Below are 23,672 nucleotides of genomic sequence, written 5' to 3'. Positions count from 1 at the left end.
GCCTGCTTCCCTTCCTTTCTCTCTCTGCCTGTCTGCCTACTTGTGATCTCTGTCAAATAAATAAATAAAATCTTAAAAAAAAAAGAATATATGACAGAGAAGGAAGGCAGCCACAGACCAGGACTTCTGGCAGTGCAGGGAATTCCATCTTCCAACCCATTTTTGGACAATATTTATGATCATTTCCTGTCATTAAATACCTACTGAAATATCTGTGTAGTAAAAGGGTGTGTCCTGTATTGCAAGTGTTTCCTATAGATGATAGTGTGGCCATTGGGACAAGAGAGAGAAAAAGGAGGGAGAATATGCCAGCACTGATAATATTGCATTAAACATCCCCTGGGGAACTTGTGGAGGTGGATGACTCCATCTTATTTATTACCTTCTTCTCTTGGCCACAGGTTGGAATGATCTGGAGTGCTTTGATTATTATAATCATTGTTGTTGTTCTTGTTCCTATCAAGCCTAGGACTCTTGTTTTGACCTTGGAAGAGATACATCTTAGCTTGGTTTCCTTAAAAAAAAAAAAAAAAGATAGGAGACAGGGGCTTGGAGGCCAGTGTGTCACCAAGGGAGCAGTTATAGGAGAGACCTGTCAGGGCATGTAGGAAGCAGAGACTAGTTGAGCAAAGATACCATTTCAGGTGGAGGCTAACCTGATCTGTAGGGCAACTCTGGAGTATGAATTACATCCTGACTCAGTTCTGCCTTGAGGCAAGGGATTTGGCCCTTTGCAGCCCATATTGACTGTTCATGGACCGTGGGCTGCCGCACAGTGTGGAGGTGTGACTCCCTTTGGGGTGGTGGATCCCTTGGCTGAGTTCCTTGTGGACACTTGGCTGAGGAGGGTACTACTCCAGAGAAGGCTGTAGCTGCCAGCTGTAAGCAGCCAACACTCCCAGCAGCTGCGGGGGGCCAGGCAGATCTGGAGACAGGGATACTCAAGGATGCTCTCTGCTCCCGATAGACTTTTGAGTATTTACAGCTGGGGCTTCTGATCTTACCATGTGAAGTAGGGGCAGCCCAAGAAGGGCAATAAGGAAGATGCTTCATTGCAATTCCTATCACCATTCCCGTGGTATTTTTTTTTAAGATTCTATTTTTTTTTTATCTGACAGAGAGAAAGAGCATGATCAGGGGAGGGGCAGACTCCCCCTGTCCTGAACCGGATGTGGGGCTTGATCCCGGGAGTCCGAGATCATGACCTGAGCCTAAGGCAGATGTTTAGCCCACTGAGCCACCCAGGTGCCCCTCCGGTGGTATTTTTATCACAGAAACAGAATAAACAATCTTAAAATTCCTCTGGAACCACCAGAGACCAAATAGCCAAAGCACTCCCGAGAAGGAACAAAGCCGGAGGCATCACACCGTCGGGTTTCAAACTGTACCACAGAACTATAGTCATCAAAACAATACAGTACTGGCATAAAAATCATCATAGAAGCCAATGGAATAGACTAGAAAGTAGGCTGCTTTATTGTTATTGACGTGCAGTTGACACTCTGTATTACACCAGTCTCAGCGGTGCTACGTAGTGATGGGACCGGTCTGCACTTCTGTGCTGCTCCTTGCAAGTGTAGTTACCATCTGTCACTGTACAGTATTATTACACGACCACTGACTACATTCTCTATGCTATGTAAGGGAGGCGTCTTACGATTCCACATGCGAGAATGTCATACGGTATTTGTCTTTCCCTGTCTGACTTATCTCACTTAGGATAATGCTCTCAGTGTCCACCCATGTTGTTGCAAATAGCAGGATTTCCTTCCTTCTTATGGCTGAATACTATACCCTGGTGTATATGGCATATTTTTGGCCTCCTTATAATCCATATTTCTCATAGAATTTGGAGAAACTGTTTAAAACCTATATCTGTTCTTTAATTTCCCTGAATTCCTCCATTGAGTTCCCTTTGCGCTTGGAAAAAAAAAACATTTTCTTACTCTGACCTATGAGATCAGATGTGATCTGCCCTCTGTGTACCTCCCTTCATCTCTCACTGCTCTCTGGCCCTTATTCCTGCTTATTCCTGCCTCAGGCCCTTTGCCCTTGCTGTTCCCTTTGTCTAAAATGCTCTTCGAATAAGAAGATGCTCTCGTGTGTTCTTCCCATGCCAGTCCTAGTGTAAATGCCACATCAAAGACCTTTTCTGACTTTGAGTCCCTTCTCTGCTATTACCCCAGACAGCTCCTCTCACATCATCTTGCTGTATTTGTTTATAACCCTATTTTCTGTCTCTGCCTATTGGAATGTAAGATACAGGAAGGCAGTGATTTAATCTGTTTTGTTGGCCAGTGTCTAGAACGTTTCCTGGTGTATTAGGTGATCAAATATTTGTCAAACAAATGAAAGGAAAGATCTTTAATGTTTCTATCATTCAGTCAGAGACATCAACAGCCTCACTAGAAAATTGGGGCACCTGGATGGCTCAGTAGGTTACGCCTCTGCCTTCAGCTCAGGTCATGATCTCAGGGTCCTGGGATCCAGTCCCCGGATCTGCCTACTTGTGATCTCTGTCAAGTAAATAAATAAAATCTTTTAAAAAATATTTAATGAAATTAACAATTAAAAAAAAAGAATGGGCAAAGTGCACGAAAGCTAAATTTGCAAAAGAAGAAATAATTATCTACACATATGAAAAATGTTTAATGTCACAATAAATAATTACAATTTATGTAGCCCTGAGCTACCTTTTTTCTTTCGTAATCACCAAATATTTGTTTATTTATTTTTAGTTTTCAAAGATTTTTATTTATTTATTTGACAGAGAGAGACACAGCGAGAGAGGAAACACAAGCAGGGGGAGTGGGAGAGGGAGAAGCAGGCTTCCCGCTGAGCAAGGAGCCCCATGTGGGGCTTGATCCCAGGACCCTGGGATCGTGACCTGAGCCAAAGGCAGACACTTAACAACTAAGCCACCCAGGTGCCCTTGTAATCACCAAATATTTAAAAGAAGATCATGATACTTATCGGCAAGGTGCTGGGAAACAGGTTCCCTTATGTGCTATGGGGCTCTAGGCAGCATCTTACAGTCCATTTTATTACTTTGTATAAAGACCCTCAGAAATGGAAATGCCTTTTTCTCTTATCACTCTGCTTCTGGGAAGTTAGCCCACAGAAACAATCATTAATATCTACAGAGATCTGTGGTTTTGGCCCTGTTGTCTTATAACAAAAAGTTGAAAATATCAAAGTGACCAAAATTGTGTAAGTGCAATAGGATATCCTGGATGTGAGGAGCTAGGGTTTGAACCTGAGCTTCTCCCAATGCACGTGCTTGCTTGGGTGGGTTGCACAGGGTGGGGCTGAGAAGGGCCACTTTTGTACACGGCAAGGCATGAAATTTTCCCACCTCAGACCCCCACAGAGGTTCAGGGATATGAAATATCCTCAGCAGCCTGGGTTGGGGGGTGGGCTAGTGCAGAATTCACCCTAAGGGAATGAAGGGGTCTTCCTGGTGGGTGGGGCCGCATCATTGGTGGTGGGTGTTGGTGTTGGAGGTACAAGTAGCAGATCAAGGAGGTCATATCCATCCAGCTGCATTGGTGGATGAGGGTGAAAGTGGGGCATGATTTAAGAAGTAGCCCTTTGGGTCAGAAGCTGATTCCCCATGGCATCCCATGTACTGGGAGCCTGGGAGTTCAACAGCATAGCTCAGCACGAGGGTGTCTCTGTGGAACAGGTAGGGGTTTTGGGAAATCTTAAAATGGGGGAGTATGAATCAAAGGTGACCTCATGTGACCACCAGGATGGAAAATACCCAGGATATAATATTAAGTGGACAGCCATGTTGGGGAATGTTTAAATGTTTAAATTTTCCCATGTGAAGATAAGAAATACCATATATCTTTTTAAAAAATATGCACAGAAAACTTTATTTATATTGGAAGTCCAAAACGCTAAACCAACAACTACTGGAGATCAGCAAGTATTCCAAGTGAAAGGACCCGCAGAAATGATGACCAACAGCCTTCTCTCCCCGAACAGTGATCAACAAAACAATGCAAGGGGAACCTAGAGGCCTGAGGAAGGAAAGGAATGAATGGAAGGGAGGAGTCAGGTCTCATGGTGGTACAGGCTTAGCGCTGTCAATATGTGTTCCAGCGGTGTAGCAACAAGAAATACCACACATCTTTATTAAATTAATGCTTCTAAATGGCATCAGTATGTCTCAATTTCCTCTTTTTTTTTTTAAAGATTAAGACTATTAAAATGTTATATATATAATATGTAATATACCTCCATCTCCCACGGGTCTCTCCTCTACCCAAGGGTTTCGAGAATTTCCGCATACAAGAGAATCTGGGGATGTCTTTTGCCTTCGGGTTATCATGACTATGTCTGAGATTGTTAAGTACGTGTGGTACATCCGACAAGGGCAATCTCACCGTTTTTGTGGCAAATTTGGGAGTCAGTTTTTCTTTTCCTGTGGTAGCCTGGACATTTTGGGTACAGAGTCTCAGGGCTCAGGGGCCCCCACATCATGAGCAGCCTGACGAGAGGCCCCGGCACTTCCCACGGTGTTGGTGTGGGCCACAGGTCCCTCCCACATGAGTAGTTTTAGAACAGTTACCTTTTCTCTTGTTACCTCACCTAGTGGAACAGTGTAGAAATAGTGTGTCGACTTTAATCCTGATTTGTAAATATATGTGTAAATTTCTATAGGAAAAAAAAAATTCTGGAAGGATAGTCATAGTACCAGACCCTGTTCTGTATCTTACTTGTATCCCCTGTAACCTCCGTATCCATCCAGGATATAACTCACTGAAACTCCCCACAAAGAGGAGGATTTGAACCCGTGTAGTCTACTGCCAGGGCTTATGAGCTAAACAACGATGTTCTAATATCTTTCCCTCTGTTAGTAGTGCCTGCTGGAGTGGTATGATTCTAGGGCTTACATTTCTTCATTTGTAATTTCGTGACCTTGTCCAAATTTTCTGTCCTATGTAGTTGTGTTTATAATCAGCCTGCTGCTGGTTATAGGGATAGCGGTTAAGAGCAAGGTGTGTGAAGCAAGCTTCCCCTGGTTCCCATCCAGCTGTGTGACCCGGGGTGGTCATTTCACCTCTCTGAGCCTCCGCTTCCTTACAGGGGAAGGAGAACAGTAGCGTTGTCTTCTCCAGGGGGTTTTTGTGTGGGGGTGGGGTGCTCGGGATGAGTTACCCTCGATAAAACTAGTGTGTTGTGCTGGGCCCTGCTCGAAGGCCTTTGTGTATGGGTGACTAATATCAGCGAGGAAACGAGTCTGCAGGCTGCTGGGACTGCCTGTGATCACGTGTTTCCTCTGAGCCCTCACAAGGAGACGGGTCTGAAAGGGTCACTCTGAGGACAACCCCTCAGAGAACAGAATGCACTGGTATTTTCTCCCCATAACCCGGGTACCAAATGATGCTTAATTAAGGCAGGGGCTGCCTGACAGGACAAAGTGTGAATGGGGAGGGATTGAAACAGCTAACTTTGCAGGGACCCTTTTCTGAAGGTTTCTCGCCTCTGGGGATCTGATGAGTCTAATTAGCAGCTTAGGGCCTGATTAGAGAAACCCCATTAGTGACAAGCCCCCTGCCCCTGTCTAATTGGCTTCCTGGAATGCCCAGGACAGGGCGGGGAGGCAGGCACCTACTGGTTGCTGGGGCTTGAAAGCTGCGGGCACCGAACATGCTTATTCCTCAGGTCCCCCCAAACCCCACTTAGACGACACATTCTGCTCTTACCCCCCACCCCCCACCGCCCAGTCTTCTGGATTGATCCTACCTGAGGTGAGTGTGAACAATAGCAGATCTGAGAGGAAATGAACCACAGTCCAGAGGTGAAGTGTACCTGACACCCGAATCTTGGTTTCCTCTCACGTAAAATGGGTTTCTTTTTCTCTTTTTAAAAAAATATCTTATTTGTTTATTTTAGAGAGACAGAGAGAGAAAACACACAAGCAGGGAAGGGGCAGAGGGAGAGGGAGAAACAGACTGACTCCCCGCTGAGCAGGGAGCCCAGTGGAGCTCGGACTCTGGGATCATGACCCAAGCCAAAGGCAGACGCGTCACCGGCAGAGCCACCTAGGCGCCCCTGTGTCTCTTTTCTTGAGAGAGTAGGGCCAAAGCTAGTACTAGCTGACAGTTACAAGTTGCATTTCCCTCTCAGGGTGATGCAAGACCCTTAACCTCTGGGGTTCTCTGTTTCTTCCTCTATACCATGGGGCCAACGCTGCTTCTCATACCTGCTTCAGATGATTGTTTTCAGAATGAGAAGAGACAGGGTAGGTGATACCACGTGGCAGACGAAGGCTGCAATTTTAAGTATCAGGGGTTCTATTCAGAAAAGGGGAAGAGCAAACGGCTCCCTTGTTGAATCTCTGAGAAGCTTGTAACTCTCTGGCAGGTGTTTGGAATGCATCACAGAAAGTGCTGGAAGATCTAAGCGGCTCTGAAACAGAGCGATCTCCTTGGTGGGAGATTTAATTTCCCAGTCACTGATTTGTCAGGAATGGTCACCTGGAGCTCAGACATCAGTCATTAGCGGTGCTGCAGAGAGGGTGTCTGTTGTGGCTGGGAGGTAAAAATCTAGATTCCCATGGAGTTCATGAAGCTACTTTGGGTGGGTGTTTGGCTGAGCTGCCGCTAAGGCAAGAGAACTGAGCTCTCTCATTTAGGACCGGTCTGCAGATACAGACTTTGGGAGAGGCTCTAAGGAGGTCAGGGAATGAAAGAACCCCATAAGAGCAAGACAGAGTGACGATCATGCTCATGCTTTGTAAGGCTGTCTCGGTCTAGGTGTCCCCATTACCACAACCTTTCCCCTCCCCATCCCCCTTTAAAGGAAGACAATCCATCTGTCCTCACCACTCTCCCCAAAGCGGAGAACTCGAGTCATTGTGGGCGTCAGAACAACAGTACTATGTCTCTGAGTAGCCGTAGCCATCCAGGCAGGAGAGAGTGGCTTGTCAGGCGGCAAATCTGGGCTCTTGTCACTCTCAGGCGGTCTGCTTCTAGGCAAGACCCACCTCACCAGCATGCCTCTCCTTCTTCATCTCTGTTTACCCCATCTGAAGGCAGAAAGGCACAACCATGACCTTCAGAAGTTCCTTTAGTTCCAAGATGCTACTGTACATTCAGATCCAGGAAGAAGAAGTGTAAGAGATTTGAGGTCAGCATTTGGATAGACTCAATATGCCATTCTAGAAGTTTGTCAGATCGCAAAGTGAGGAAGAACCTTAAGATTTCCACTTTTCAGGTCTTCCCCGCACTCCAGCACCTCCCATCTATATCACAATGACCGCTGTGGTGAGGGGCCAGGGGTGGGGGAAGGCAGAAAGGGCTCTGGGTCCCAGCTCTGGCCTTTCTTTCTAGACAGGTGACTTTTGGACAAGTCTGTTGACCTGAGTCCCACTTTCATCATCTGAAAATGGGCTGTGTGAGGATCGGATGAATTAATAGGTGTCCGATGTTCTTAAATGAGAAATCATGAAAGTCATTTGTACTTTTGGGGAGAAGGAGCTCACACCTTCCCTTGTGTGCCACAGAATCAATATCTACTGAACACACGACATATCATGTCATTCTGCCCTGCAACACTCCTGTGACTTTGGTGGTTTCACGTCCATCTTCTAAATGAAAGAGCCAAGGCACAGGGAAGGCAAGCAGCTGGCTGGTGTCTGACCCCACTGTGCTAGAACTTGGAAGTATTCTCATTCCCTGATAACATCCCGGCTCTGCCTCCCTGCTATTTTCAATGAGGCTTGCCGGCGAACGTTTCCTATGTCTTGATGAGTTTAAATCCAGCTAGAAAATGACCAACTGAAGTCCCCCCACCCCCAACCCCAGACAAGTTTCTGAGGACTCTATTTTGAACTCTGGGTTGAGCCGCTTTGTAACCTGAACACAGAGTGTGGGTGGAAGGAGCCGCTATGTTTCTCACCATTTAAACATTCTGAGGACCCAAGCTCCCCGCTGAACACTTTGAGTAGCAAGTCAAAGCATCTGGTACTTCATTTCTTTGTTCCTTTTTCCTCTTCAGGTCATCAAAAGCAGATGATACCAGTTCTATTATAGTGACAGAGGGAGGGTAACCGTCATCCATGTCTCTTTAGTTCTATGTATTCATCATGACATCCCCAGCGTCCCGAATGCTGCCTGGCACAGAGGATAAAGGCAGATCTTTTCTAAATCTTTGTTGCATACTTCCAGCTGAGGAGCAGTGGCCACATAACTTTAGGCACATCATACCACCTTTGTATCTCGCCCTTTTTAAATAACTTTTAACCTGCTTTGGAAGATCTAAGTGGATTAGTTTTGCTGCACTATATAAATACTCCTCAGATCTATGGCAGGATATTTTCCACAGCATGTGCTTTTATAAAGGTGGTATCTGGGCATTTCTAACAACCCCTTCCTGGTGCAAACTTTTTACTTTTAAATCATCTACCCATACATTTTCTCGTTTGATCCATAGTGGCCTCTAGGCTCCTGGGCCAGTGTTTCCTTTGCTCTAAGATGACAGGTGGAGCGTCATACACACCAAAGTCTGCTGGGCTTGCTTTCTTCTGAGCCCCTGTTAGTTTTCTGAAGTTCTGTAGAGGTTTTCAGGGAGCACCCATAATCTTAAAGAGCAGGTGATCTTGAGGTCTTTCTCCTTTAGCTTTGGAAACTGTGAGAATTACACGTCTAAGGTGTGTTTACCATGGGCCGTGGGTCTTGATCATACATGATGAGTGTGGGAGAAAGATAACCTAGACTTACAGAGAGGTCTGCTGAGGGAGGTCTGTCTGGAAGTGAACTGTTTCTCTGTTGGATCAACAATTAGATAACAGATCACTGAGAATGTGAAATATTGATGTTGCTCAACACCATGGAGCTTGGTGGGCTCATGGCGGCATTAAAGATTCGCTTTCTTCCAGTGATCCTTACAGGTCAGCAATTTCAGCTCTTTCATGGCTTCAAAAGCAGGAGATGGCTGCTTCATTGACCTATTCATACTTTCTCAGTAATTTAGTTTATCTAGGCAGCCCACCCGCACCATGGGTCTTCCTGCCTGAAGATTTTGTGGAGCTGCCATGTGTTTTCCCGTTAGGAAACCAACTGGCTCTTTTCTCTGGAATTATCAATCATTTTGAACGGGTTCAGGAATTGAGGCAGTGTATCAGAAGTGAGGTGGACCTGTTTTTGGAGGGGTCAACCTTTCCATCTCCTCTACAGATCAGCAGATGCTCAGCAACTTTGGTTTTCTTTAAAATTGTCCTCTGCCCTATGCAAAAAACGTTGATGCTCAGAAGAATCGCATGCAGGCGTGTTTTGAGTGAAGGGGCCCTCCATGCTGCTCCCCATCTCAAAATGGAGGCCCCGAGAGTCTTGGGAATCTGGATTTATGAGGATTTCAGGAGCTGGCTCTTGTAGCACAGATCTGGAGATGTTCCTAAGCTTTCCATTTTCTCCCTTGAGCCTCTGCCTTTCTTCATCATCCATTGATCAGTCTGATTTTGGTTGAACCACTGTTTGTGCACTGTCTTTCCAGATCCCATTTGGCAAAGTCTTTTGGCGGCACTCTCATTGGTCTGATGATGATAGGACTATTTATTCTAATTGTGCTCTCATCTGGCAAACAGGCAAACTTATTTTGCATTTATTTATTCATCAATACTTCCTTCCAAAAGAGACTTGAAGTGGCTTATAAAAATGCATGGCACGCAGTAAGATACAATAAATTAAAAATGAGGAGTGAGATTTGGGCAAAGTGCAGACAAGTAGATGACGAGGAGAGGCCAGGAGCAAGGTTGGTTCACACAGCTTTTGTTTTGTTGCTTTAAGCTCTTCCAGAGGTGGATGGCTCCTTGGTGGCTGTACACTCCTCATTAGAGTCTGATTCTGACAGGAACCCTGCACATCCTTCTACCCTCCCATCCCTGCAGATGAGACATGACAAATAAAGATGATATGACAAAAGGGGGGGCATGTGCAGTGTTTCCAACTCAGAATTGGAACAACTTCCCCAGAATCATTATCTAACTTAACGTTACTTTCCTCCTTGCCCAATGTAGTGGGTAATTTATGTAAAGCTGCTCAAAAAATGCTAGGGACCAAAAAGGGGTTTCTTACATGATAACTCATTATGACCATATTTAGGAGTAAATGGCTAGTGGCTGGGGACATGGCTGGGAGGCCACCAGATGTGGTTTAAATCCCGGTGTAGTGGTTTGACCTCAACCACATTACTTCCTCTCTGGAGGTCTCTGTCTACAGGTCCATGAATATGGACAATGACAATACAGCCTGGGGTGGGGTGTTTGAGAAGTAAATGGTAAGCACCTAGAACAGTATCCAGCACACAGGGAGGGCTGTCTTCCTGCCATTATTTATTTATTTTGAAGACAGAGAAAGATGGGGCGCCTGGGTGGCTCAGTGGATTAAAGCTTCTGCCTTCAGCTCAGGTCATGGTCTCAGGGTTCTGGGATCGAGCCCCGCATTGGGCTTTCTGCTCAGTGGGGAGCCTGCTTCCCCTCCTCTCTCTGCCTGCCTCTCTGCCTACTTGTGATCTCTGTCTGTCAAATGAATAAATAAAATCTTTAAAAAAGAGAGAGAGAGAGTCATTTATTTTATATCTTAAATTCCCAAATTCAGAATTTAAGAGTAAAATCACATGGTATTTGTGAAATCGTATGGTATTTGTCTTTCTCTGACTTATTTTACTTAAAATTACACCTTCTAGGTCCATCTAAGTTGCTACAAATGGCAGGATCCTATTTTTTTAGATGGCTGAATAATATTCCATAATATATATATGATATATTTATCATATATATAGATGTGATATATATATCACATCTTCTTTATCCATTCATTTATCCATCCCTTATCCATTCTTTATCCATTTATATTTAACCCAAGTGGATGGACACTTGGGTTACTTCCACATCTTGGCTATTGTGTATAATGCTGCAAGAAACATAGGGATGCATCTATCTTTTCGAATCTGTGTTTTCATTTTCTTTGAGTAAATACCCAGTAGTGGACTTAGTGGATCCTATGGTAAATCTATTTTTAATTTTTTGAGGACCTTCCATGCTGTTTCTTTACACTGTGATTGTGGCTGATCATTGAGTCTCCAACATTGCAGGGCTTCTCTCTGTATTAGGAAGCTGACACTTCTGAACAAAGCTTCCTTGAAAATGTCTCACAGGGACCTGGAAAACTCCATATATTTTGCGCCGGGAGTAGGGTGGTCCCATGGTGATGACTTGTGTCTTCATTTTCTACTGGTTGTGGATAAAAGTGTACAAATAAGTGTGAATAGTTACCTGATCCCCAGCATTTCTGCTAAAATGTCACCTTTTCAATGACACTTCTACTGGTTTAATACCCTCTTCTTTACTTTGGCTCTCTCCATTCCCTACACCATGCTGTGTGTGTCCATGTGTTTTTTTTTTAATATTTTATTTATTTATTTGACAGACAGAGATCACAAGTAGGCTGAGAGGCAGGCAGAGAGAGAGAGGTGGAAGCAGGCTCCCCACTGAGCAGAGAGCCAGATGTGGGGCTTGATCCCAGGACCCTGGGATCATGACCTGAGCTGAAGGCAGAGGCTTTAACCCACTGAGCCACCCAGGCACCCCCCATGTGTGTTTTAATAGCACTTGTCATCATCTATCATGGTAGAGAGTATGCTTATTTAAAAAAGAATATGTTGCATATGCCTGGATCTCTGTTAGAATGCTTGCTCTATAAGGGCAAAGATCTTTGTCTGTGTTGTTCTGAACAATCAGAAGAATGCATGGCACATGGTAAATTCTCAGTACACTCTTAGTGAATAAATAAATGAATATAGTCTCTCTCTCTGTTTTCCCCTTTGGTCAGGATGATTTGTGTGAATTCCTTTTAGAACACAGCAAGTCACTGTTTTGGCTGAAGGTCAAGATTAGATTAGGCCATAAGGGGGGAAAAACTCTCCTAAATATTCACATTGTCAGGAATTCAGCAGGGGAAAAACACCAGATGCAGACCTTTATTTCATCCATAGATCAGCTTTTGTCCAACATTGATCAAAGTTTCATTTTCTTATTTATCTGAAATCCTATAAAATCTTTCTCAAATTCAGTTTTTATTTCAAGGATGGAAGGAGGACAAAAATAACCACCTTTGAAGTCCACATTCAGTATTCCCATTACCCCAAATCATCAGCATCCAAGGGTGCAGGGACAAGATTGTCCAAATACTTGGCAAGAACTCTATCTGTATTAGAATTCTAAACTCAGTGTGATGCCTTTGTCCCGTAATGAGCTGGGCAGGCTAATTCTGGAATGGCTTGATTCATGTAGCTCATTGATTGATAATGATCTTGCATTTTAAAAAAATGGGACAGGTCCTCTGGAATAAGAGGAGAATTTGGAAACCAGGCCAGACTGCTTGGCAGGAACAGCGAGGAAGAGGCGACTTGGCAGGCAACAGGTTGTAGAGGTTCTAACAGAGTTTGTTCTTTATGGCTCTCTCTTTTGCCTTCAGCTCCATTGTGTCCTCATGCATATCAAAAACAACCACAGAGAAAGAAGAATTAATATTGGGACACCAGGGGGGCTGTGGACTTGGAGATAAAAAGATTCTAAAATGTACACGAACTTAGGAGCACGTTACTCTGTTATTACAGAATTTAGAGAAAATAATTCTAAGTGTGTGAGGCAGACCATGTGCTAGGAATGGTACATCTCTTATGTTCTTTACAGTAGTACCGTGACTTTGGCATTGACATGCCTCTTATGCCATCAAGGGGACTGAGGTTCAGAGAGATGAATTAACTAGTCCAAGGTCTCAAGGGATTTGACCTTAGGTCTGTTTCAAAGCCCATGTACTTAATATTATACCGATAGGGTTTCTCCAATGAAGGGATGTTTTCTGGCTCTGTAGTGAGGCTGAGGAAACTTTCCAATTTGGCACCTGTCAGAAGTTTGGAAATGTCCAAGGATCGGAGTTCTAGGTCCAGATTTGCCTCTTTGCCATGAAATCATGAACTAGTCACTTCACCTCTTTGACCCTCATATAATTCTCTCAAGAATGGGATTAACAATATATGCTCAAAGGATTTCCAAAAGATCAAATGAAATAAAGTTTGCAAAAAAATGTAAAGGGCTTGAGAAATTTACAAGATATTATCATTGCTGAGAATGATCCATCACCTTACCTGGTCTTTAATAAGATTTTATTATTTTTTTAATTTCAGTAGACAACCCAGGATTCATGGCGGACAATGGAACTGTGGTGACAGAATTCATTCTGCTGGGGTTCCAGCTGCCGACAGGGCTGCAGATGGGCCTCTTCTTTGGGTTTCTGGTCCTCTATTTCATTACCATGGTGGGCAACCTGGGCATGATCGTATTGATTCAGATAGACTCTCATCTCCAAACCCCCATGTACTTCTTCCTCGGCCATCTTTCCTTCCTGGATGTTTGCTACTCTTCTGTAATCATCCCTCAGTCTCTTGAGACCTTGGGTACTGATAAGACGGCCATCACCTATGAGTGCTGTGCCACTCAGTTCTTCTTCTTCACCCTCTGTGCTAGCACTGAATGTTTCCTTTTGGCTGTGATGGCCTATGACCGCTATGTGGCTGTGTGTAACCCCCTTCTCTATGCCACTGCCATGACACCACAGACCTGCCTGGGGCTGGTGGCTGCAGCCTATGCTGGAGCCATGGTCAATGCTGTGATCCGCACTGGGTGTACCTTCTCAATTTCCTTCTGTAAGTCCAACTACGTGGACTTCTTCTTCTGTGACCTCCCACCCCTGCTGAAGATTGCCTGTAGTGACACCACGTCAAGAGAACGAGTCATCTACCTCTTAGCTTTCTTAGTCATTACAACCAGCATTTCAGTGATTCTGATATCCTACTTTTTCATCATTCAGGCTATTCTGAAGATTCGTACAGCAGGTGGTAAAGCCAAGACCTTCTCCACCTGTGCTTCTCACATGACCGCAGTGGCTCTTTTCTTTGGGACACTCATATTCATATACCTGAAAGGTAACATGGGCAAATCTCTTGGGGAAGACAAGATTGTGTCAGTATTTTATACTGTGGTCATCCCTATGCTGAACCCAATGATCTACAGCTTGAGAAACAAGGAAGTGAAGGAGGCTCTGAAGAAAGTTCTCAATGGGATGAAGTTTTCCCAAGTAGACTAAGACTTGAGCTCCATTGACTTAGAAGTTCCTGCAGATCATTCTTTGGGTTTGGCTTCTCTCCTTAGCACATGAACCAGATTTCATAATACAAAGACATATTGGAGCAAAAAAAAAAAAATATGTAGCTTTGGGTTCCAGCAACTTCTTTATTAGCTCTATGACCTTCAGCCAGAAATTCTCTGTCCTAGTTTTCATGTCAGTAAAAATTTCTGCCTTGCTTTGATTAAAGCCAGGATCAAGAGAGATGGAATGCCAAGGGCTTTATAAATAAGAACATGCTATAAAATGTAAAATTGATTTTTTACTTGTCCTGGGTATTGCTGAGTGTTTTCTCAGCTATGAATTCAAAAAAATTCAAGCTGCTAAGCTAACTTTTGCATTTGAATAATTATAATACAATCGCTTCTTGTTTACAGGGTGAGGACAGTTACATTCTTTGGTTGTGGGTAGTAGGGTGGAAATCAGTCTTGACCAAAGAAACCTTTTCTCAACATTCAATCATATCTAGGTTAGGTGTTTGTCATAGAAAATACACATAGCGAAGGACAGAAAGGAAAAATAGAGGGGAAAGGAGATGTAAACTGGGAAATGTTCACCTAGAATACATTCACCTACTTCCTAAGAGAGCATAGAGGACCAAGACACTGGAGAATAAAAGAAAGATGTAATGATTTGCATTAATTATTAGAAATAATTTGATCTGATATAGAGCTGAACTGAATCCCACATATAACTTTCTGGAATATTCCTTGATTACCAAAGGTCAGAAGCTCTATTTAATTTCTGAAGGATTTTTCGAGGACCATCTCAAGCTGTTTTCTGTTCTGCAGTCATGAAAACCACTATCTACTTCCATTTCCTGTAGGACATTTACTTTATGGTCAGAAGACAGATAACTATGAATCTGACTGCCACCTTTTAATGATCTCATATCTGCTAGAAATATTACTTGGAAAATGTCTCCATGGAGATTCCACAATCTTATTCATCAATTCAGCAAACATTTACTGTCTACTATGTATCAGACATAACCTTAGGTTCAGGAATATAGAAATAAATAAGATAGACATGGTCCCTCCTTCATGGGGATTAGAACTTGGGGTATAGGTAGATATAAACCATAACAGTTAACTGATGTTTTTCTTATGGTTTTGGAAAGTGGGAAAAAGCAGGACAGGTTACTGTTACACTGTATAGTAGGGTTCTGACCTAGTTTGGTGTGGTCAGAAAAGGTTTCTCTGAGGAACTAACATTTATGTGGAAGCTTAAAGAGTAAGTATGTCATAATTATAGGTTGAGGAGCTGAGGGAAGCCAGAATGGCTGCAGCCTAAGGAGGGGGTCTGAGTGTGAGAGGAAGTTGGAGAACTCAAGAGCAACTAGGTCACAGAGAGCCTTGCCGACTCACATAGGGACTTGTGGATTTTACTCCAAGAGTGAGGCATGAAATGATCAGACCCGAGCTGCAAAAAGATCCCTTTGGCTGGAGTGTGATGGGTGGGAATGGGGGCTCATGGCCTGTGGTTGTGGAGATGGAGGGACACATCCCCATTTCATCTAAGAAGCAACAAAAGGGGCATCCCAGATGTGGGGTGTGATTTCCACACAAGACTGTATGCTCCATTCTAAAATACATATTAGGCCAGAGAAAGTTCACAGGTGTGTGACCGTGATGTTGGTGTAGGACTGATTCTTAGCAAAACAGTGAAATGGGGGAAATATACTTTTGGAGGCATCTGCTTTTTCATTGGTATACCTTCCCTTCTCTGCATGGGACCTCCCTTAGGTATACATCAAAATGGCCATCAACTTCTCCCTCTCAAGAGGGCAACACATTTTCACTAACTCCTACTGTGTGCCAGGTTATGTCAACAGGCTGAAGAAATCAACCTTTGCCTGGCTTCTTACACGCTCTAAGTCAGGAAAAGCCTTCAACTTAAAAAATATATAAGTGGGGAACATGCTAGAGAGTGAGGGTGCCATTTTTGTAGTGGTGGGAGCTGCCAACATGCCTTCCACCTTTTACTTGGTGAGTGGCCACACACTGCACATAAATGAATGGCCTTTGATACACGCACAGTATTTGATATAAGTTCAGTTGCTTCAGTGGATGCAAGTAAAATGAGATTTTAGTGTGTTTTAGGGGATCACTTTCTGATTAATGTGAGAAGGCACTGGAAGGAATGGCATTATGGTGAATTTCCACTTGCATATATTAATAAATATATTAAGTAAAAACATTTATTAATTATCTAATGTGTGTCAGGTTCTGTGCCAAGAGTGTCTACTTATCTCATTGACAGGTCTCATTCTTTTTATTTTTTATTTTTTATTAGTGAAGCGTAGTTGACATACACTGTTGTATTAGTTTCAGGTGTACAACACAGTGATTTGACAATTCTATACCTTACTCAGGGATCACCAAGGTAAGTGTAGCCATCATCTGTCACCATGCAACATTATTCCAGTATTATTGACTATATTCTCTGTGCTGTCCTTTATAGTTCTGTGACTTCTTTATTTTAAAACTGGAAGTTCGTACCTCTTAATCGCCTTTATCTATCTTGCCCATCCCCCACCAACCTCCCTTCTGGCATCCACCAATTTGTTCTCTGTATTTGAGTCTGTTTTTTGATTTGTTTTTTTGATTCCACATGTAAATGAAGTCATATGGCATTTGTCTTTCCCTGACCTATTTCACTTAGCATAATGCCTTCTAAGTCCATTTATGTTGTCACAAATGGCAAAATGTCCTTTTTTTTTAAAGATTTTATTTATTTATTTGACAGACAGAGATCACAAGTAAGCAGACAGACAGGCAGAGAGAGAGGAGGGGAAGCAGGCTCCCTGCTGAGCAGAGAGCCCTGGGATGGATGGGGCTCCATCCCAGGACCCTGGGATCACGACCTGAGCTGAAGGCAGAGGCTTTAACCCACTGAGCCATCCAGGCGCCCCAAAATGTCCTTGTTTTTTATGGTTGAGTAAAATTCTGTTGTGTATATGTAGCACTTCCTTTTTATCCATTCATTTATTGATGGATGCTTGGATTGTTTCCATACCTTGGCTATTATAGATAATGCTGCAATAAACATAAGGGAGCACATATCTTTTTGAATTAGTGTTTTCCTTTCCTTTGGGTTAATAGCCAGCACTGGAATTTTTAGATTGCATGTTATTTCTATTTTTAATTTTCTGAGGCAACTCCATACTGTTTTCTTCATTGGCTGCACCAATTATTTGCCTTCCCACCAACAGTGAATGAGGGTTCCTTCTTCTCTACATCCTTGTCAACACTTGTTCTTTCTTGTCTTTTCGATTCTAGCTATTCTCACTAGAATAGGTGTGAGGTGTGAGGAGACATCTCTCTGTCATTTTGATTTGCATTTCCATGATGATGAATGATAGTGAGTATATTTTCATGTGACTGTTGGCCATCTGTTGTCTTGTATGTCTTCTTTGGAAAAATGTCTATTCAGGTTCTTTGCCCATTTTAATCAGATTACTTGTTTTTGTGTGTGTGTTGGGTTGCATAAATTCTTCATATATTTTGGATATTAATCTCTTATTGAATATATCATTTGCAAATGTCTTCTCCCACTTCGTAGGTTGCCTTTTTGTTTTGTTGATAGTTTCCTTGACTGTTCAAAAGCTGTATATTTTGGTGTAGTCTCAATAGTTCCTTTTTGTTTTTGTTTCCCTTGCTTGAGGAAACATATCTAGGAAAATGTTTCCATGGCCGATGTCAAGTAAATTAGTGCCTGTGTTTTCTTCTAGGAGTTTTATGGTTTCAGGTTCACATTTAGGTCTTTAATCCATTTTGAATTCACTTTTGTTCATGGTATGAGAAAGTGATCCAGTTTCATTCTTTTCCTGTGGCTGTCCAGTTTTCCCAATGCCATTGTTGAAGAGACTGTCTTTTCCCCATTGTATATTCTTGCCTTCTTTGTCATAGATTAACTAACCATGTAAGTGTAGGGCTTTTTATCCTATTCCATTGATCTATGTGTCTATTTTTGTGCCATAACCATACTGTTTTGAGTACCCAGATTTGTCATATATCTTGAAATCTAAGTTTGTGATACCTCTAGCTTTGATTATCTTTCTCAAGACTGGCTATTTAGGGTCTTTTGTGGTTCTAAACAAAATTTATTATTATTTGTTCTAGTTCTGTGAAAAATGCTATTGGTATTTTGATAGAGATTGCATTCAATCTCTAGATTTCTTTGGGTAGTATGGACATTTAACAATATTAATTCTTCCAATCCATACGCATGGTATATCTTTCCATTTGCTTTTTTTTAATAAACATTTTTTAAAATTTATTTTCAGCATAACAGTATTCATTGTTTTTGTACCACACCCAGTGCTCCATGCAGTCCGTGCTCTCTCTAATACCCACCACCTGGTTCCCTCCTTAATACTGACCACCAGGCTCACCCAACCCCCTATGCCCTCCCCTCCAAACCCCTCAGGTTGTTTCTCAGAGTCCACAGTCTCTCATGGTTCGTCTCCCCCTCTGATTTCCCCCAACTTACTTCTCCTCTCCTTCTCCCAATGTCCTCCATGTTATTCCTTATGCTCCTCCAGTAAGTGAAACCATATGATCATTGACTCTCTCTGCTTGACTTATGTCACTCAGCATAATCTCCTCCAGTCCTGTCCAAATTGACAAAAAAGTTGGGTATTCATCCTTTCTGATGGAGGCATAATCTTTCATTGTATAAATGGTCCATATCTCCTTTATCCATTCATCTGTTGAAAGGCATCTTGGCTCTTTCCACAGTTTAACAACTGTAGCCATTGCTGTTATGAACACTGGGGTACAGATGGCCCTTCATTTCAATGTCTCTGTGTCTCTGGGGTAAATAAACAGTAGTGCAGTTGCAGGGCCATGGGGTAAACCCATTTTTTAATTTCTTTTTTAAATTTTTATTTATTTATTTATATTTCTCTTCAGTGTTCTAGAATTCATTGTTTATGCACCACATCCAGTGCTCCATGCAATACGTGCCTTCCACAATACCCACCACTAGGCTCACCCAACTTCCCACCCCCCTCCCCTCCAAAACCCTCAGTTAGTTCCTCAGAGTCCACAGTCTCTCATGGTTCATCCCACCCTCCAATTTCCCCCAACTCCCTTCTCCTCTCTATCTCCCCATGTCCTCCGTGTTATTCCTTATGCTCCACAGATAAGCGAAAACATGTGATAATTGACTCTCTCTACTTGATTTATTTCACTCAGTATAATCTCTTCTAGTCCTGTTCATGTTGATACAAAAGTTGGGTATTTATCCTTTCTGATGGAGGCATAGTACTCCATAGTATATATGGACCACATCTTCTTTATCCATTCATCTGTTGAAGGGCATCTTCGTTGAAAGGCATCTTCATTCTTTCCACAGTTTGGCGACTGTGGCCATTGCTGCTATGAACACTGGGGTACAGATGGTCCTTCTTTGAACCTAAGGACACATCCAGATTGAAAGTGAAGGGATGGAGAAGCATCTTTTTTTTCTTTTGTTGCTTGTGTTTGGTGTAATACATGAGAAACCATTTCCAGACCCAATGTGTAGACTTTTCCCCATATTTTCTGATGGTTTTATGTTTTTAGATCTCATATTTTGGTCATCAGCCATTTTGATGGTTTTTATATGTTGAGTGTGGAAGGGGTCCAAATTTATTCTTTTGCATTTGGGCATCTCGTTGTCCCAGCACCATTTGTTGATGACTTCTTTTCCAATTAACTGGACTTAACATCTTTGTCAAAAATCAATTGGATATATATATATATGTATATATATATATATATACACACTATATATATATATATATACACACACACACACATATATATATACACACATATACATACATAAACAAGAAATATATATGTGTGTATACATATATATATATATTTCTTATCTCTCAGTTCTAGTCACTTGATCTATGTCTCTATCCTTAAGGCAATATCAAATTTCTTTGTTTATTTCATATTTGTATTATGTTTGGAAATCAAGAAGTATGAGTCCTCATACTTTGTTTGTCCTTCTCGATATTGTTTGGCTATTCATGGTCCCTTGAAATTCCATTTTAGTATGATATGAGATTGCATTAATCTTCTTGGTTGCTTTGGATAATATTGCCAGTAAACAGTATCATATCTTCCAGTCCATGAACATAGACTGTCTTTCCATTTATTTAGGCCTCCTTGAATTTCAGCAATTTATTTGGTAATTTCAGTGTAAAGCCCTTCCATCCCCCCCCCCTTTTTTTTAAAGATTGTATTTGTTTATTTGAGAGAGAGACAGTGAGAGAGAGCATGAGCGAGGAGAAGGTGAGAGGGAGAAGCAGACTTCCTGTGGAGCTGGGAGCCTAATGCAAGACTCAATCCCGGGACTCCAGCATCATGACCGGAGCTGAAGGCAGTCACTTAACTGACTGGGCCAGCCAGGCACCCATCCCTTTCATCCCTTGGTTAAATTTATTCCTCTGTATTTTAACATAAGGATGCTGTTTTAAGTGGAATTTTTTCCTTAATTTTCTCTGGGATTGTTTATTGCTAGTATATGTAAGCACAATTTATTTTTGATTGGTCAATAAGTTTATTAGCTAAGAGTTTCTTGCACATTGTTTAGGTTTTCTTTATATAAGATCATATCATCTGAAAATCATGTGATTTTTTTTTCTTTCCAATTTATGTGCCTTATAATTCTTATTTTCTTGTGTAATTACTCTAGATAGAACTTTCAGCCCAACTTTGAATAAAAGTGGTGAAAGCAGGCACACTGTCTAGCATGTGATCTTGCAGGGGAGTATTTCATTCAAGTATGATGTTTGCTGTGGGTTTTTCATTAATGCTTTTTATAATTTTGGAGAAGTTCACTTCTAAGATTTCTAGTTGCTTTTATCATGAAGTCATTGGAGATTTTGGCAAATACTTTTTAATGAAGTAATAAATCAGATAATTGTGTGTTTTTTCTCCTCAATCTGGTTAATTACATTGATCATTCAAATTTTGTTTTTTCTAGTTTATTAAGATGTAATTGATATATCCCATAATATAAGTTTAAGACAGAACATAATTATTTGAAATAATTGCAACCCTCAATGTTTACAGCAGCAATGTCCACCATAGACAAACTAGAGCCCAGATGCTCATCAACAGATGAATGGATAAAGAAGATGTGGGATATATATGTATCTCACATCACACACACACACACACACACACACACACACACACACAGGAATATTACTCAGCCATGAAAAAGAATGAAATTTTGCAATTTGCAGCAATGTGGGTGGGACTAGAGTGTATTATGCTAAGCGAAATAAGTCAGTCAGAGAAAGGCAAATACCATATGATTTCACTCATATGTAGAATTTAAGAAACAAAATTGATGAACCTAGAGGAAGGGAAGGTAAAATAAAATAAGATAAAAACAAAGAAGGAAATGAGCCATAAGAGAATAATTTATCTATGGATTGAAAAAAAAAAACCTGAGGGCTACTGGAGTAGAGGTGGGTGGGAGGTTGGGTACTTCGGTGATGGACATTAAAGAGGGCACTTGGTATAATGAGCACTGCGTGTTATATGCAACTGATGAATCACTAAATTCTACCCCGAAATTAATAAGATGCTATATGTTAACTAACTTGAATTTAAGTAAAATAATAAATAAAGTCATGGAATAAAATAAATGACTGTAACAATGTTTGGCTAGCATCTATGACCTCACATAGTTACAAGTTTTTTTTTAATCTTATTATGAGAACTTTTTTTTAAATCATTTTTAAAAATTTATTTTCAGCATAACAGTATTCATTGTTTTTGTACCACACCCAGTGCTCCATGCTGTCCGTGCCCTCTCTAATACCCACCACCTGGTTCTCCCAACCTCCCACCCCCCACCACTTCAAACCCTTCAGATTGTTTTTCAGAGTCCATAGTCTCTCATTGTTCACCTCCCCTTCCAATTTCCCCCAACTCCCTTCTCCTAACTGCCCATGTCCTCCATGCTATTTGTTATGCTCCACAAATAAGTGAAACCATATGATAATTGACTCTCTCTGCTTGACTTATTTCACTCAGAATAATCTCTTCCAGTCCCATCCATGTTGCTACAAAAGTTGGGTATTCATCATTTCTGATGGAGGCATAATACTCCATAGTGCATATGGGCCACATCTTCCTTATCCATTTGTCTGTTGAAGGGCATCTTGGTTCTTTCCACAGTTTGGCGACCGTGGCCATTGCTGCTATAAACATTGGGGTTTATATAGGCCCTTCTTTTCACTACATCTGTATCTTTGGGGTAAATACCCAGTAGTGCAATTGCAGGGTCATAGGGAAGCTCTCTTTTTAATTTCTTGAGGAATCTCCACACTGTTCTCCAAAGAGGCTGCACCAACTTGCATTCCCACCAACAGTGTAAGAGGGTTCCCCTTTCTCCACATCCTCTCCAATACATGTTGTTTCCTGTCTTGCTAATTTTGGCCATTCTAACTGGTGTAAGGTGATATCTCAATGTGGTTTTAATTTGAATCTCCCTGATGGCTAGTGATGATGAACATTTTTTCATGTGTCTGATAGCCATTTGTATGTCTTCATTGGAGAAGTGTCTGTTCATATCTTCTGCCCATTTTTTGATATGATTATCTGTTTTGTGTGTGTTGAGTTTGAGGAGTTCTTTATAGATCCTGGATATCAATCTTTTGTCTGTACTGTCATTTGCAAATATCTTCTCCCATTCTGTGGGTTGCCTCTTTATTTTGTTGACTGTTTCCTTTGCTGTGCAGAAGCTTTTGATTTTGATGAAGTCCCAAGAGTTCATTTTCACTTTTGTTTCCTTTGCCTTTGGAGACATATCTTGAAAGAAGTTGCTGTGACTGATATCGAAGAGATTACTGCCTATGTTCTCCTCTAAGATTCTGATGGATTCCTGTCTCACATTGAGGTCTTTTATCCATTTTGAGTTTATCTTTGTGTACGGTGTAAGAGAACGGTCGAGTTTCATTCTTCTACATATAGCTGCCCAGTTTTCCCAGCACCATTTATTGAAGAGACTGTCTTTTTTCCACTGTATATTTTTTCCTGCTTTGTCGAAGATTAACTGACCATAGAGTTGAGGGTCCATATCTGGGCTCTCTACTCTGTTCCACTGGTCTATGTGTCTGTTTTTATGCCAGTACCATGCTGTTTTGGTGATCACAGCTTTGTAGTAGAGCTTGAAGTCAGGTAATGTGATGCCCCCAGTTTTATTTTTGTTTTTCAACATTTCCTTAGTGATTCGGGGTCTCTTCTGGTTCCATACAAATTTTTGGATTATTTCCTCCAGCTCTTTGAAGAATACTGGTGGAATTTTGATTGGAATGGCATTAAAAGTATAGATTGCTCTAGGCAATATAGACATTTTAACAATGTTTATTCTTCCGATCCAAGAGCATGGAATGGTCTTCCATCTTTTTGTGTCTTCTTCAATTTCTTTCATGAGTGTTCTGTAGTTCCTCGAGTACAG

General features: G+C 41.8%; 1 protein-coding gene across 1 annotated transcript; it reads left to right on the top strand.

Annotated features, from left to right (window-relative positions):
* The first annotated feature begins 13,214 nt into the window (after positions 1-13,214).
* Positions 13,215-14,156, top strand: LOC116860477 (olfactory receptor 9I1-like). The gene has a single exon (XM_032846533.1). It carries the CDS (start codon positions 13,215-13,217, stop codon positions 14,154-14,156), a length of 942 nt encoding a protein of 313 aa, XP_032702424.1.
* Positions 14,157-23,672: the final 9,516 nt, after the last annotated feature.

This window comes from Lontra canadensis, unplaced genomic scaffold (assembly GCF_010015895.1).
Source record: "Lontra canadensis isolate GAN:19392208 unplaced genomic scaffold, GSC_riverotter_1.0 scaffold176, whole genome shotgun sequence".
Classification (NCBI taxonomy): Eukaryota; Metazoa; Chordata; class Mammalia; order Carnivora; family Mustelidae; genus Lontra; species Lontra canadensis.
The sequence above is the reverse complement of the archived record's forward strand: the minus strand, read 5'-3'. Positions and strand labels throughout refer to the sequence as shown.

Coding starts and splice junctions, on each gene's coding strand:
- LOC116860477 (XM_032846533.1), top strand. CDS start 13,215: ATGGCGGACAATGGAACTGTGGTGACAGAATTCATTCTGCTGGGGTTC.